This window comes from Chrysochloris asiatica, unplaced genomic scaffold, assembly GCF_000296735.1.
Source record: "Chrysochloris asiatica unplaced genomic scaffold, ChrAsi1.0 scaffold00041, whole genome shotgun sequence".
Taxonomy (NCBI): domain Eukaryota; kingdom Metazoa; phylum Chordata; class Mammalia; order Afrosoricida; family Chrysochloridae; genus Chrysochloris; species Chrysochloris asiatica.
In genome coordinates this window covers 12,407,371-12,423,534 of record NW_006408559.1, presented here as the reverse complement: position 1 = coordinate 12,423,534, position 16,164 = coordinate 12,407,371, and the positions used below count along the sequence as shown (strand labels likewise).

The following is a 16,164-nucleotide window of genomic DNA, read 5'->3' as shown; positions in this document are numbered from 1 at the left end:
GGAAACCCTGTACAGGGTCGCTATGAGTTGGAACCGACTCCATGGCACTTAACAACAGCACAATGTTGTCCATAGCTTGTCATGAGCCACACAATTGGAAGCCTTTGTTTAGTAATGTGTCCTGTAGGTCATCACAAGCTTCGAGGTTTGAGTTCGCCCGTAGGCATCTCAGAAGAAAGGCCTTGCATTCTGCTTCTAGATTATGAACCATCAAAACATGCAGTGCTCAGTTCTGCAGTGACACACATGGGGTCAACATGAGTCGGAACTGATTCAATGACAACTGGAACTGGTGGATGGTTGAGCAACGTGGTGAACGGAACTAACGTCACTGAACTGTACACTTACAAATGGTTCAAGTGGACCATTTTGTGACATATTTTGTACCACAGTTAAACACGTACACATCAAAACCCATTGTTGGTTCAATCCTGACTCATAATGACCCCACACGACAGAGAATGACCACAGAAGCAAACTGTCTCATCTTTCTCCCATGGAGCAACTGATGGGTTTAAACTGCCGACCTTTCGGTTAGCCGATACATGCTTTAACCACCATGCCAGCAGGGCTCCTCCACCTATACCCACACAGAGGCAGGAAGAAGAATCTCGTGTCTATTGGCTTGTATCCCATGTATGTCAGCCCGGCCTGCCTTCTGCCCCTGAGGACGGTGGGAGGCTTATCAGAACTCAGAAGGAGCCTCAATGGACTTTGGCCCATCTAAATGACCTTGCTCTTTTTCTCTGACCCTCCACTTTACCAAGCAGGTGCTGGTCCCTCCTGATAAGATATCCAAAGTATGAGAGATAAGTGTGGCCATCCTGGTTTCTAAGGAGCATTCTGGCTGTATTTCTTCCAACACAGATTGATTTGTTTACTGGCCATCCATGGCCCTGCAACACCGTGACTCAAATGCATCAGTTTGACACATAAAGTGTCATCATGATTTCATTATGTCTTTTCAACAAGGAGACGGAAGGAGATTATATTTCACCCAGAACAACTTAAGCTCAAATAGCGAGGTTCTGGGGAGTCCTAGTATAGTGTTACAGAATAAGCATTAGACTGCTAACCACAAGGTCGGCGGTTCAGACCCTCCAGATGTGCCTCGGAAACCCTATCCAAGGTCGACAACTCTTCACAACAACATTGAGGTTTGGGAACCTCTGGGTGGTCCAAATGGCTAAGTGCTAACTGAAAGGTTAGGGGTTCAAATCCACCCAGCAGTGCCTTGGAAGAAAGCCCTGACATTTGGCTTCCAAAAAATTCAGCCATTAAAATGGCGCGAGCGCTGTTCTGTTCGGACACACAGGTTGTTGTTAAGTGCCTTCAGGCTGGTTCTGACTCATAGTGACCCTGTGCACAACAGAACGAACCACTACTTGGTTCTGTACCATCCTTACAAAACTGTTATGCTTGAAACCATTGCTGCTGCCACTGTGCCAGTCCATCTTGTTCGGATTTCCTCTTTTAAGTTGACCCTCTACCTTACCAAGCATGATGTCCTTCTCCAGAATATGTGAGATTAGGTCTTGGCCTACCTTGCCTTCCATGAGTATTTAGGCTGTACTTACTCCTAGACAGTTCTTTGCAGACACACAAGAGCTCTGAGTCAACTCAGTAGCAAGTGGTTCAGTGATGTTTCCGTGCTCTGCCCCTGGAGTCTGGCAAACTGTATTCCCTTAGGAATAAACCCTGATTCTGAAGACTTGTTTGCATCTCGTCTTGAACAGGGCCGCCCCCACCCAGCTCGGGCCCTGAGCAGCACTCGTCCGCCTCCATCTTCGAGCACGTGGACAGAATCGCCCACACGGCAGAGCCCAGTCGCCGGGTCCCCAGCAAGATCCAGTTGATTGCCATGCAGCCAATCCCGGCTCCCCCTGCCCAGCACCCTCCCCCGGGCGACCGAGTGGCAGAAACCAACAAGATTAACAAGGAGGTACTTGTCTTGATGAGAGAATGTGCTCCTAGAAAGCCCAGTTCTGACTCGCTCAGGGCTGTGCACGAGTGGACGGTCCTAAGGACCAGGTGATGACAGATGCTCTTACTTTAATGACTGCACTTAGTACTTTAGTCTGAGTGTCAGCCACAGGCACCAGGCTGCTCTCATTGGGCCTGCTGGCCAGGGTGGACCCTGGTGGCCCCTGGGAAACTTCATTTCCCATCCCCTAACCGATGCGTCTCACATGTCACGCTGTCTGTACAGACAACATAGTATTTGTTGAATACCCGCCTGCCTTTGGGGATGCTGGGATTTGGGTAACTGCCAGGTAAGGTCCCTAAACCCACTGTCTATCTTTACGGAAGCAAACACCCTCATCTTTCTCCCTCAGAGCGGCTGGTGGATTTGAACTACCCGCCTTGTGGATAGTTTAGCCCGAATGCCTAAACCACAGTGCCACGAGGGCTCGTTAGGCAGCACAAATGGTCTGCCCAAACACTAACTTAAAGATTTGTGACCTGAACCCTCCCAGAGAGCCTAGGAAGACAGACCTGGCAATCCGGTTCTGAAAGATCCCAGCTTTGAAACCCCTAGAAACAGTTCTATTCGGCAACTAACAACAGAGAGTCCCTAGTGAAAACCAATTTTAAAGGCTTTATCTTCCCCAGCCTTGGGGGTGGGGGTGGGGGTGGGGGGACCGGGAGTGCTCTTCAGGGTTGGAGTAAAGTCTGGGGCAGGTCTCAGATGCAGAAACGGAAGTGGAAGCCGGCAGGGGGGTGCGGGGAGGGACACATGGGGGGTTTGCACTCACCACTCGATGCCCTACCCCTGGGCAGATTCAGACTGCGCTGCGGCACAAGTCCGAGATCGAGCACCATCGGAACAAGATCCGGCTCCGCGCCAAGCGCCGCGGCCACTACGAGTTTCCGGTGGTGGACGAGCTGTCCTCGGGGGACACGCGTGAGCGCCACCGTGTGTACCGGCGCGCGCAGATGCAGATCGACAAGATCCTGGACCCCACGGCCAGCGTGCCCTCTGTGTTCATCGAGCCCAGGAAAAGGTGGGTCCCCCATGGCCTTCGTGCCTGTGTTCAGGGGCTCAAGGGGCGCCTGCTCATTGTGAAGCAGAAGCTACCACACTCAGAAGGTGTGTGGCTGAGGCTGCGGAGGCCTCTGGGGCATCCTGTCCGGCTTGGCCGCACCGTCGTGGGCTCGGCACCTCCCTTTGCTGTCCTGGTTTTCGGGCAAGCTCTCTGGACTTCATTCATCTCACATTCAGTATGTTAAATGGTGGGCACCCATTCCTCATCCAGCGAGCGCCTCCCATGTCCCCCAACCGTCTTTCTGTCCTCAGTGTCTTTACCTTCAGAGGTAGAATCTTTCCCTTGCATGCTGGAGAGCTGGGTTCCTTTCTGGGCACCTCACCTCATGTGGCCCCAGGTGCCTGTCAGTGGAGGCTGGCGTGTTGCTGTGATACTGAGCAGTTTCAGCAGAGCGTCCAGATTACGACAGTTGAGGAAGGCGGCCTGACAAGCTGCTTCTGAAAATCACCCAGTGAAAATGCTGTGGCTCATGATGGTTCAATCCTCAGCCCAGTATGGGATAGCGCAGAGTCAGGCAGTCTTTTACTCCATTTGGAGTCGCTGGGTTATCCAACTGGCCAGAGTACAAACTGAGAGGCTAGAGGTCGGATTCACCCAGCAATGCCGGAAAGGCTAGGCATGCTGCTTCCAGAAACTCAGTCTGAAAACGCCATTGGGCACAGTTCTAGTCAGACACATACGCTGTGGTTAGAACCTCCCAGCTGGTTCTGACCCATTGGCAGGATGTCGCCATGAGTTGGGATCCACCAAACCGCAACTAACAACAATTTCACCCCCATATGGGAGCCTGGCTGACCGCTTCCTCTCTGTCCCTGCAGGCCACTCTGAGTCCAGAGTCTCACCTTCCCTACGGATCGCCCAGACTAATGCCTCTGCCCTCGTTCTCTCTTCATGGTCCCACCTCCTTCCCACCTCCTGTCATAGGGCCATATTCTCTCATCCCCCCATGCCTTTCTCTGCTCATAACCACACTGGCTTTAGTGACTGACCCTTGGAACCTGCTTTCCTGTGCAGGGGTTGGGGGGTACCTGCTTCTGATCCCAGCTGACTCCCACCTACCAGGACCTCCCTGCTTCCCTCCTCACAGGATCCCAGCTCTATTCCTGCATGACTGTGGGCATGAGGGACCTGCCCCTTAGGTCCTCTGCCTACCCCTCCGCAGCCTCGGGGCCTGGTCTTAGCCTCCAGCCAGTGACAGAGCGCACCTGCCCTCTCCCTCCTTGGAACGCCTTTGCCAATAGCCCAGGGACATGCTGTGGTCTTGTGCTGTTGTCAATGGCCCCGGTGGATCAGGTGTCCCCACCTCATGGGTATTAAGGGCTGACCCAGAAGACAATGGTAGTGGGGAACCTGTGGGAAATGTCTTCCTGAGGTGCTAACTCATCTCCTCCACAGTTCCAGGATCAAGCGTTCTCCTAAGCCACGCCGGAAGCACCAGGTCAATGGCTGCCCCACAGATGCTGAGAAGGACAGACTCATCACCACTGATAGTGATGGCACCTACAAACGGCCCCCTGGTGTCCACAACTCGGCCTATCTCGGGTGCCCCGTGAGTCTTTGGGTACCTTGTCAGATGGGTGGGAAGGTGCGTGGGTGGGAGACGGGCTGAGACAATACTGGCTGCTGTCCAGTGTACTGACAATACCGAAGGCCAGGGCCCACAAATGCTCCAGGGCCTTAGGCCAGTGGGCTGCAACTCAGGGGGTCTGGGAAGAACTCTGGGCTCTCCCTTCTCTAGTCAAGCCCAGTTCTCAGGCTTTGGAATGGGCAAGTCCTGAGAATAGTTGGAAAAGAAAGAAACACCCAGAAAGTTCCCTTGTGTAACCCTCCCACCCTTTGAGAGGGTTGTCTGTGTTTCCTGGTGGCAGGAGGCGTGTTCAAGGTTTTCTCGCAGAGAGAATACAGGTTCAAGTCTAGATCACCACACTAAAGAAATTCACACAATTTGTTTTGGATTCCAAGTGCAAAGTAAAGTGATGTGGACACTCTTCTGTTGTCTAACACGGGTGCAATAGCATGATGAAAAACTTTGAAATACTTTGAGAAGGCCCAAAATTGCATGCAGAGACACCAGGTGAGCGCACCTGTTGGAAGGATGGCGCCTGTGCTGCTGCTTGACACAGGGTTGCCGCATACCTGCCATTTGTAAAAACCACACTGTCTGTGAAGCCCAGCAGCAGAATGAGGTCAGTTTGTATTGTCTACCTAGCTACAGATTGGGATCCATATGCCATATAGTCTCTAGACTATATTGATACCTGTTTGGTGTTGAATCTCTGACTATCTGTAAAGATACGGCATTTGCTAACGTATATATATATATATATTAATGGGAACAAGATTGAGCTTAATGAGAATGAAGAAATAAGGAATTAAACATTTTTCAAGCCTAAGGGGGCACGGGGTTGAAATGGGAAAGGCAGAACTGAGACCCTCATGCAGAGGAGAGCGCCTCTGGAGAGATGTGGAGAGGTTCCCCTGCAGCCCTCATGGGGCGGCCTGCCCTGTTGTCCTGTACCTTCCCTTGTGCGGGGACAGACCTTGCCGAGGGATGTGCAGTGTCCCTAGGAACGTTATTCGGTCTTACTTGCGGTGGTGGAATTAGGTGTCCAGTCAGTTCCAGCTCATTGCAGCCCTCACACAGAACCTGCTCCCTGCTCCTATAGCATTCTCACAGCCATTGGTCTATTTGAACCCACCTCCTTAAGGGTCTTCCTCTTCATTGTCGACCTTCCACTTTACCACACACGATGTCCTTCTCCAGGTCCTTCCTAAGGTTTGCGCTTTTTTCCTTAAACTATGTAAGACTCAATTACTTCCTAAATCATTTCAGCACCGATGTATAATATTATAAGTCACTGTGATAATTTATTCTGGAAGATAGTATGAGGGAGCTTCACAGAGTTCGTGGAGAAAGGATCATTCCCTTTCCATGAATGTTTTGAAACCCTCTCAAACATCAAATTACACAAACGAGTGCCAAATGCCTTAGCTACACTGGGCCTAAATATACACCAGTCATGTTATCTGAAATAGCCAGGCTCTTCCTTGAGTGGCCAGCCACCTGGGTTTTAGTGTCTGAGCCCATTTCAAGACCACTAGCTACTTTTCCACAAGATCTTTTTAAAATGTTGAAGAGCAAAGATGTCAGCTTGAGGACTAAGGTGCACCTGACTCAAGCCATGGTATTTTCAATAATCTCATATGCATGCGAAAGCTGGACAGTGAATATGGAAGACCTTAGAAGAATTGATGCTTTTGAGTTATGGTGTTGGAGGAGAATATTGAAAGTGCCATGGGCTGCCAAAAGAACAGACAGATCTGTGTTGGAAGAAGTGCAGCCAGAGTGCTCCTTGGAGGCCAGGTTGGCCAAACTTCGTCTCTCATACTTCGGACATATTGTCAGGAGGGACCATTCTCTGGAGAAGGATATCATGTTTGGTAAGGTGCAGGGTCAGAGAGAAAGAGGAAGACCCTCAACGAGATGGATTGGCCAAGTGGCTGCATCAATGAATGGGCTCAAGCGTGGCAGCAGTTGTGAGGTTGGCCCAGGATTGGGCAGTGTTTAATTCTGCTGTGCTGCATAGTGTCGCAGTGAGTCGGTACTGACTCGATGACACCTAACAACAACAACAGCCACTTTCCCTGCTGGGTTGACAGTGCTGTGCTGTGCTTTGCCTTTCCTGATGGACATGGCGCTGGCCATCCGCACAGTAGATGGCGCTCCAGTGCAGTGTGCTCTGGGCCTGCCTCTCTCCACACTGGGGTGTTTGTTGCCTTCTGGGAAGGCTGTACCTTGGGCTCCTGAAGATGGTGGCTTTTTTCCCCCCTTATTGTGTCACCCCGGGCTTCCAGACTCCTGTGTGTAGAAGCAGAGGGGGCGCTTGTACTCCCCACTCAGTCCTCATTCTGTTGGATCACATTTATGGCTACAATAATGGACTCAGAACATAGCACCGATTGTGAGAGTAGTGCAGGACCGGGCAGTGTTGGGTTCTGTTGTCCGTGGGGTGGCTGAGTCAGAACTGACTGGACACCACCTAACAACAACAAGTAGTTGTTATAATAGATCTTGTGATTGTTTATACACACCCCCACCCACACTGACCTACATAGTGTAATGGGACGGTGACTTGGAACTCCACTGGAAGTGTATGCTTTTCTACTATGAGTAGTCGACAGACAGCTTTTGCTTTTGGGTGTTTATATTTAAAGAGATTAACTAGATTTTTTTTAGTATCAATCATTTGAAACATCTTTTTTAAAAATGTGGGTTTCCGGATACTGTGTGGCACATGGTTGCATTTTCTTGGATAAATGATTGTCAGCTACGTTTACCCCTGTTTTTGCTGTGTTTTGATTCTTTCCCTTGATGTTCATGAAGTCTCATTCTGGACAGCTCTGTTCCGTGGAGTTTGGTTGTTGAGTCCCCTGGGATGCACCTGACTCCTCTTTTCTCTGGTATTGACCCTTTAGTCTGATCCAGACCTCCCGGCAGAAGTTCAGACGCCGTCCTCGACTGAGCTGGGACGGTACCCCGGCTTGCCCTTCCCGGCCTCCCAGTACATCCCACCCCAGCCATCCATCGAGGAGGCCCGCCAGACCATGCATTCCCTCCTGGATGACGCCTTTGCCCTGGTGGCCCCCAGCAGTCAGCCGGCCAGTGCTGCGGGTGCCGGCCCCGGACTCCCCGCCGGCCTGCCCCTCAACAGTACCCCTTCCCGGGAGGAGAGGAGAGCAGCCCCATGGGGCTCCTTCTACAGCCCGGCTCAGACGGCCAACAACGCATGCAGTGTGAGTCCTCTCGTGGGCAAGGTTTGGGGTTAGTTGCCTAGCTTTTGGGGTCCCTGTAGCATTGTGACTGCATTTGATAGAAATGAAAACTTGGATACTGGGCCTTAGTTTTTAGGGTTTTCTGCTGAGTTAATTTTTGGGTGATGCAAAGAAAGAAAGTGCTCAGCCACTGACCAAAAGGTGGGAGGTTCAAATCTACCCAGAGGCACCATGGAAGAAAGTCCTGGTGATCTACTTCCGAAAAATCAATCATCGACAAAACTGTGGAGCACACTTCTGACACACGGAGGTGTTGTCAGTTAGAATGGACTTGAAAACAACTGGAAAAAAAGGTGTTAAAACCATGTGGGAGCCACGTCTGACTTCCCCTGGCCTGCAAGAGGGGAAAATAATCTATCTCAAATCAGCCGAAGGCCCCTTCCTGTGAAGTGGAGTCAAACATGCTTCCACCCTACAATCTTCCTTACCCTGTTCTGACACCAACCCTCCCTCCTTCCCCCAGTGCACTCTGCTTCACATCTGGGTTCAGTAATCACTGCAGTGGCCACACAGAACACAGAATACTCACGACTGGAGCGCTTATTAGTCGAGTTGGTTCCTTATTCAGAGCAACCCTATCTGTATAGGATTTCTGAGGCTGTAAATCTTTATGGGAGCAGATAGCCTCCTTTTTCTCCCACGGAGCGGTTCTGACTCATAGCAGTGAGTGAGCGCGTGCCGGATGCTCCACATTTTTGCCATATATTGATGAGCTAGTAATTTTAACAGTCATCTTTGACAGATTAGTGTAGCTCTCTTAATGATTTGTTTTTACTCATTCATTATTAAAAACTTACTTGTTTTTATTCGTTTGTCATAGGTGTTGGGGATGAAAGATTCTGTGAGCATGTTCTTATCTTCCAATTTAACAAGCCTTGGTGATACAGTGGTTAAACGCTCAACTGCTAGCCAAAGGGTCAGCAGTTCAAATCCACCCAGCGCTCCACAGGAGAAAGACCTGGCGATCTGCTTCCATAAAGATGAGAACCTCGGACCCTACGGAGCCATCTACTCTGTCCTGAGGTGGTGGTTGTGTGCTGTGGAGTCTGTCTGACTCATAGCAACCCTGAAGAGAGTTTCTGAGGCTATAAATCTTTACAGTTAGCAGAAAGCTACATCTTTGTCCTGTGGAATGGCTGGTGGATTTGAATTGCTGACCCTGTGGTTACCAGCACGGTGTATAACTCACTATATCATCAGGACACTATCATTTGAAACTGACTCGCTGGTGTACAACAACCACCCTTGTAACTTAAAATTCAAATCCACAGGGAGTTTTAGTAAGCACTGGTTTTCAGTGGTGTCTCCTGGTGCTGAACGGGCCAGAACCTGTGTTTGTGGCCTTATCTAATGCTATGTCAATGCTTCCGTTGCCAGGAGCAATCTGTCAGCCTTATTGGCTTCCTCTCACTGCAGGAGAGCCACAGGAATGTGGGCTTTCAAGGTGCCTTCAGTTTCCACGGGCTTCTATTTACCATCTGTTGACATTCATGCTCCTTTTTTGGCCAGCTTAAGGGTGTTGGTTGTGCAGTAGTGAGTCAGGTCCTTGGTGGGTTATAGTCCTGCTTTCTGGGGTATGGTTTTATGTGCTGTGGACTGGGCTTCTCAGGAGCAGGTATGGACACCTGAGTTAAGAAGCATTACAAATAGAACTTTTCTGTCTGGTTGCTTCTCTGCAGACAGATCTCCAGGCTCCCCCAGCAGTCTGGCTCTGTGTTGACCAGACAGAAGGAGTGCACTAAGAAGGGATTTGTAGTGATAGATTGATAGAATAATCCAAATGGTGCTGAAAACACAAACCTCATCATGAATAATCTATCTGGTCTCAAATTTCCTTTTTCTTATTTGGAAAAAACCTCCAAGTTTCTTTTCCTCTCATTACCCCATCCCGCCTTCTGGGATCCCTGTCAGTGTATTTGACTAAAGTGAAGGAGTCCTACGAGGCCCTCATCTCTCCCTCAGCCACGAGGATGGGAGCAGGGCCGGGCACATGGTGAAGTAACCAGACACAAGTTTCATATCTGATAATCCTTTCAGAACACTCTGAGGTATTGAGCACTGTATCCTTCTTGAGTCCTGGGATATAAAGTAGCTTCGTTAGTGTCTGACTACAAAGCATGTGCTCCCCCCCCACACACACAGTGGCGATTTCCTCAGAAAAGTCTGGTGTTGGGAACCGGGACAGGGTACAGAGCATGGTAGCATCATGGTCTTTGGAGGCAGACCCACTAAGAGGAAGTGACCTCTTTGTCTGTTGGTTTCATCTACAAATCAGAGGTTGTAAATCATGCTTTAGAATGTTCTCGTGTGTCGGACAGAGTTAATGCACATTCAGTGGTGAGTACAAAATACTGATTCAACCAATGAAAGTTTTAAAAAAGAAAGAGCTGATGTTTAGCGCAGGTCCAGAAACAAGTCTGACATTGAACTTACCTCAGAGCCGGTCCTGCGGGACACCCAGCTGGTTCAATCCAGACGGAGCTTGATTGATGGTCTTGCCCCAGAGTTCCTGTTCCCAGTGTACCTGGCTCCACGGTAACAGTTCAGAGTTGGCAAAGGAGATGCTGAAATAGGAATCTCATGTAAGTTAGGGCTAGAATACGTTGGAATTCATGAAGAATGCAACAGGCTTTTAGACGTGTGTTACATTAAACCTTATGCCATTTTGCCAACCCGCGAATAGAAATACACTCAGACTGGCTCATTCATGTACCCAGAGTTGATGGAAGGATAAAGGACAGCTCATGGGACTTGGAGTAGGAAATAGGGCTGGGTCTCTTTGGAACCAGAAAAGTGTCAGAAATGGAGGGTGCTGACGTCCCTCTAAGGATCGCTCTGGTTTTGGGTTCTCTTTCTACAACGTAACGTAACACGTTAGTGTCTGAGTGGAGTTTCTTGTATAGATTTGAATTACAGGGACTAGTATACTTGTACTAAACATGGCTACTAGGCCGTCCCTTTAAGCAGAGACCCAGGTTTGTAGACAACCAGGCAGTAGGTAAGGGCAGGCACAGAAAACCTGCTTGCTAGTCATCTTTTTAGGTACGTTATGCAAACGATCGACAGGTCTGTACATTCTGTTTTTCCCTAAATCCTAATAGTCCTGTTTCCCGAAGTGAAACTTCTAGTATTACTTCATGCTAGACTCCTTATTTTTTATGAGAAAATAATTCTCTTGACAGTTGATCCTGCAAACTTAAACTGGTAATTTTGCTGTTGTCACTTTATAATAAGAATTAAATATTAATCTTCTTTTCTTCCAGAGGTATGAGGACTATGGAATGACTCCCTCATCGGCCCCACTGCCAAGGTAAAGTTTTTTGATGGAAATGTTTTATGACTTTTTTTCTCCCAAGGAGCTTTTTGTTTTGGGTTTTGTAAATGTGATTGTCTTAGTGTGAGTGTGTGCAAACTCTGTGTTGTATGTTCCCTTGATCTAATCTGAAACATCAAGAACTAAAGCTGGAGTCCCAGTTCTACACCCAGCAGCAGTGATAAGTGGAACCAACCCTTCTACCGAAGGCAACTAACAAATGTGAACAAGGTATGAAAGAGAGTGTGCGAGTGTGAGATTGAGCAGGAATGTGACCATGGAGTGTTTTGGGGTCAAGATCCAGGAATTTGGGGCCCACATCATGAAACCTGGAGAGTGAAACAGTAAAAAGCAGAAAAGAATCAATATTTCTGCTGAATATGCAGTCAGAGTTCATGAAACCACTTCTCCTTCATGAGAACTTGACATTTGGTTGATCAATAGTCCAACTAGCTAAGGGAACCTCAGCTGCATTGCTAGGTAGCTTTAGTAGTCCTAAAAGATCCTCCCCTAGCAAACTGAAGCAGGGCTGGGAGGTACATGTATGAACCCTGGGTACCTGCTTACAAACCAAATTGTAATTTGAGCTTTTAGTTGTACTTTGGCTAGACACGCCTTTCAAAGGTACCCTGAAAACTATGGCTATGGATATGAAGCAAAAGACATTGACCCCTCCCCGTGAAACTATTGCCCCGAGATCAGCTTTAACCCTTAAACCACATACATGGCCTTGAAGTCTTCTTCAAACCAAATCCTGGTTTAGCTTCACTAGTAAAGAATGTCTGCCTGGAGCCTTTGTGCTCTTGATGGGATCAAACTGACAAGAGCAACTAGAAAATTAGAACAGCAATTAGAAAATCCGGAGCCTTAACAGCAGTGAGTTTACGTGCATGGGGGAAGAACAACTCGGAAAGGAAGGTTGAGAACGGTTGTGTCACTCAAAGAATGTCATTGATGTCCCTGCAGTGTGCACGTAGAAACTGTGGGATTGGTGTAGTGTGTATTCTCAACAACAACAAATTAAATCTTAAAAAAAAGAGAGACAGATGGACTTCCATGCGGTATAAAACAAGCCAGTGCTTACCTGCTGCAGTGCTTGTGTCTCATCACCTGCTTCAGGTGTGCCTACGGGAGGGGCAGAGGAGCACTGCCTGGGGACACTTGCGCTCCTCCGGAGTCTGATGCCAGGAGTGTAGCTGGGCCTAAGGAGCCTCCCTGGTGGGCACTGTGGGGCTGAACAAAAATAACTGCCAACCTAGAATTCCATGTCTAGTGGGAATCTTTGAAGAAGGAAGTTTTGAAGTACATTTCCACAAAACAGTAAATTGCAACAACACTGAAAGAAACTACTAAGGGGTGTTCTTCCCACCCCTTAGTCAGTCTGTCAGTTTGTCCCACTGTGGTGGCTTGTGAGTTGCTGTGATTCTGGAAGCTATGCCACCGGTATTTAAATACCAGCAGGGTCACCCATGATGGACAGGTTTCAGATGCGCTTCCAAATGAGGACAGACTAGGAAGGAGTGACAAACTACTTTAGAATATTTAATAACTGAAAATCTTATGATAGCAGAGAAACACTGTCAGATATAGTGCTGGAAAATGAGCCCGTCAGGTTGGAAGGCACTCAAAATGCGACTGGGGAAGAGCTGCCTCCTCAAAGTAGAGTTGACCATGAAGATGCAAATGGAGTAAAGCCCATGGAAGAAAAGCCCGCAGGACCTTCATTTGCTGATGTGGCACAACTCAAAATGAAGAGAAACAGCTGTAAACATCCATTAATAGTTGGAACATGGAATGTATGACGTATGAATCTAGGAAAATTGGAAGTTGTCAAAAATGAAATGCATAAACATCGATGTCTTAGGCTTTAGTGATCTAAAATGGACTGGTATTGGCCATTTTGAATCTGACAGCCACATGGTTTACTGTGACGGGAATGACAAATTGAAGAGGAATGGTGTTGCATTTATTGTCAAAAGAACATATCTAGCTCAGTCATGAGCCACAACATTGTCTGTGATAGGATAATATCCATGCGCCAACAGGGAAGCCCAGTTAATTCCACTATTATTCAAATTTACACACCAACCACTGAAGCCAGTGAGGATGAAATAGAAGAATTCTACCATCTTCTTCAGTCTGAAATCGACCAAACATGCAATCAAGATGTATTGATCATTACTGGTGATTGGAATGCAAAGGCTGGGAACAAAGAGGAGGGATCAGTAGGGCCTTGGTGATAGAAATGATGCTGGAGATCGCATGATAGAATTCTGCAAAATCAGTAAATTGTTCATTTCAAATACCTTCTTTAGACAGATTAATAATGATTATATACATGGACCTCACCTGATGGAATACGTAGAAATCAAATTGACTACATCTGCGGAAAGATATAATGAAAACGCTCCATATCATCAGTCAAAACAAGGCTAGGGGCAGATTGTGGAAGAGACCATCAATTGCTCATACACAAATTCAATCTGAAGCTGAAGAAAATGAAAACAAGTCCACGAGAGCCAAAATATGACCTTGAATATATCCCACCTGAATTTAGAGATCATCTGAATAACAGATTTGATACATTAAACACTAAAGACCGAAGACCAGAGGAGTTGTGGGATGACATCAAGAACATTATACATGTGATTATTGGGATGTTGGGGGTAGGTGAGGGGAGGGAGGGGAAGGTGGAGCACAGGGCAGGGATTAGACACTGGATAGTTTGGGTGCTAGGGAGGGGGCAATATACAAGTAGGAAGAGGGGAATGGAAGAACAAAGCAGATGGGAGAACAATGAGATCTCAATGGGCTAAGTGAGACAGAGATAAATAAAGATATATGCACAATTTGGGAACAACAGGGTTCTGGGATACAGAGATTGAGCAATGGTTGGAATGTGGAAAAGGGGGGAATAATATTAAGATGCTTGGCTGTCTTTTGAATCTTGGTTTTCCTTGCATTATATTATAAAATAGACACTGGAGGGGGAGAGAAAGGAATAGCGAAAAGCATCACCATAGAAAGCTTGTAAGTCCGTCTTCTGCCTATAACTGATTGGAATACCTAAAATGGGGCTACAACGTGCCCAGTGAAGGAGGCTTCCTGCGGAGCTACCAGAGCTCCTTAAATAGAATACTAGAAATAAGTAAAAGTGCGCAGATAGTAGAAGATGAATGTGACCTCCTGAAAAGGCTTCTCCAAGAGAGTTAAAGAGAGCCGGCTGTTGTTGTTACTAAGTACCATCGAGTTGGATCCGACTCATAGCCACCGTGTACAGGGTTTCCGAGGAGGGGCTGGTGAGTCTGACCCAGTGACCCTGTGGTTCAAACCGACCTTGTGGCTGAGTGCTTACTGTACAGCGCCACAACGGAGCCTACAGAATGGAAAAAGTGGGGGTTATGACATTTCTGACAAGGGTCTGAGCTGTAAAATTTGTGGGAAATTTCAGCACCTCAGCGACAAAAACACAATTCAATTTTAAAATAGGCAAAGGATGTGAATAGACACTTCACCAGAGAAGATGTTCAGGCAGCTAAAAAACGCATGAAGAAATGCTTGCAATCATTAGCCATTGTTGTTGTTGTTAAGTGCTGTCGAGTCGATTCTGACACATAGCGACCCTGAATAGGGTTTCTGAGGAGCAGCTGGTGGGTTTGAACTGCTGGCCTTGTGGTTTGTAGTTCAGTGCTGAACCTACAGACTCCCATTGTTGTTGTTGTTAAGTGCCTTTGAGTCGGTTTGGACTCATTGTTGTAAGGTGCCATTGAGTTGGTACTGAATTATAGCGACCTTATGCACAAATCAAAACTACATTGAGATTCCAACTCCCCCAACAATAATGGCACTAATTTAAAATAAATAAATAAAAAGAGGTTGTGGGGAGACTGAGCAACAGAACTCATACACTGCTGGTGGGACTATACATGGCACAGCCACTATGGAAACAGTATGTTGTTTCCTTAAAAAGCTAGATATAGAAATATCATGTGATCTGGCAACCCAACTGCTAAGTATATGTGTGTTGTTAAGTGCTATTGAGTCGGGTTTGACTCATTGCGACTCTGTACAATGTTTCTGAGGAGCGGCTGCTGAACTTGAACCACTGGCCTTGCGGTTCGAACTGACCTTGGAGTACATGATTGTAGGTGCTACATGTATATTAATGGAGATAGTGAAGCATCCATAATTGTAGGTGCTACATGTATGTTAATAGAGATAATAGAGCACATGAGAGTCACAGTCATGGAAACAAATACGTAGCAGGACAAAGCTTCTAGGCTTGAAGGTGAAGGACATTATCCCACCATGCCACACCAGGACTCCAGGCATATATAGGTTGTTGTTGTTGTTGTTAAGTGCCATTGAGTCGATTCCGGCCCATAGTGACCCTGTAAAGGATTTCCTAGGAGCTTGAACCACCGACCTTGCAGTTCAGACGACTTTGTAGTCTGATGCATTAGCTCACAGCCCCACACTAGACATATGTGTACAACCTAGAAAATAAGACTCGTGACACAAATCATGCCACATTATTCACTGTAGCCAAGCCATGGAGACAACCTAATTACCCAGCAACAGGTGGTAGGATGAACAACGTGGTGCCTGTATGCTGAAACACTATGTAACAGTGAAGAATAGCCACGGATCTGTGAAACAACTCACAACATGCATGGGTTTGGAGGACATTACACTGAGTGAGGGGCACTGGTGGTACTGTGGGATAAGCACCGGACTGTGAACCAGCCACTCCACAGAAGAAAAACAAGGCTTTCTGCTCCTGTAAAGATTCATAGCCCTAGAAACCTTATGCAGGGTCACTATGAGTTGGAACTCACTGGTCAACGCTAACAACTTAACATGCTGCATGAAATAAGTCAATCACAGAAGGACAAATATTATATGAAACCACTATGATTTTAAAATAGCAACAAGAAAAGTTGTGCACAGAGAAACAAAAGAATACTCTTT

At 47.4% G+C, this 16,164-nt stretch overlaps 1 protein-coding gene across 1 annotated transcript in view; it reads left to right on the top strand.

Annotated features, from left to right (window-relative positions):
• Nucleotides 1-16,164, top strand: part of KIAA1549 (KIAA1549 ortholog) — a 140,951-nt gene that overhangs the window by 105,142 nt on the left and 19,645 nt on the right. Inside the window, exons 14-18 of the mRNA XM_006861241.1 lie at nt 1,737-1,942; nt 2,782-3,005; nt 4,443-4,596; nt 7,524-7,841; nt 11,144-11,190. Of these exons, the coding sequence (XP_006861303.1) occupies nt 1,737-1,942; nt 2,782-3,005; nt 4,443-4,596; nt 7,524-7,841; nt 11,144-11,190 (949 nt within the window). The remainder of the gene's footprint in view (nt 1-1,736; nt 1,943-2,781; nt 3,006-4,442; nt 4,597-7,523; nt 7,842-11,143; nt 11,191-16,164) is intronic.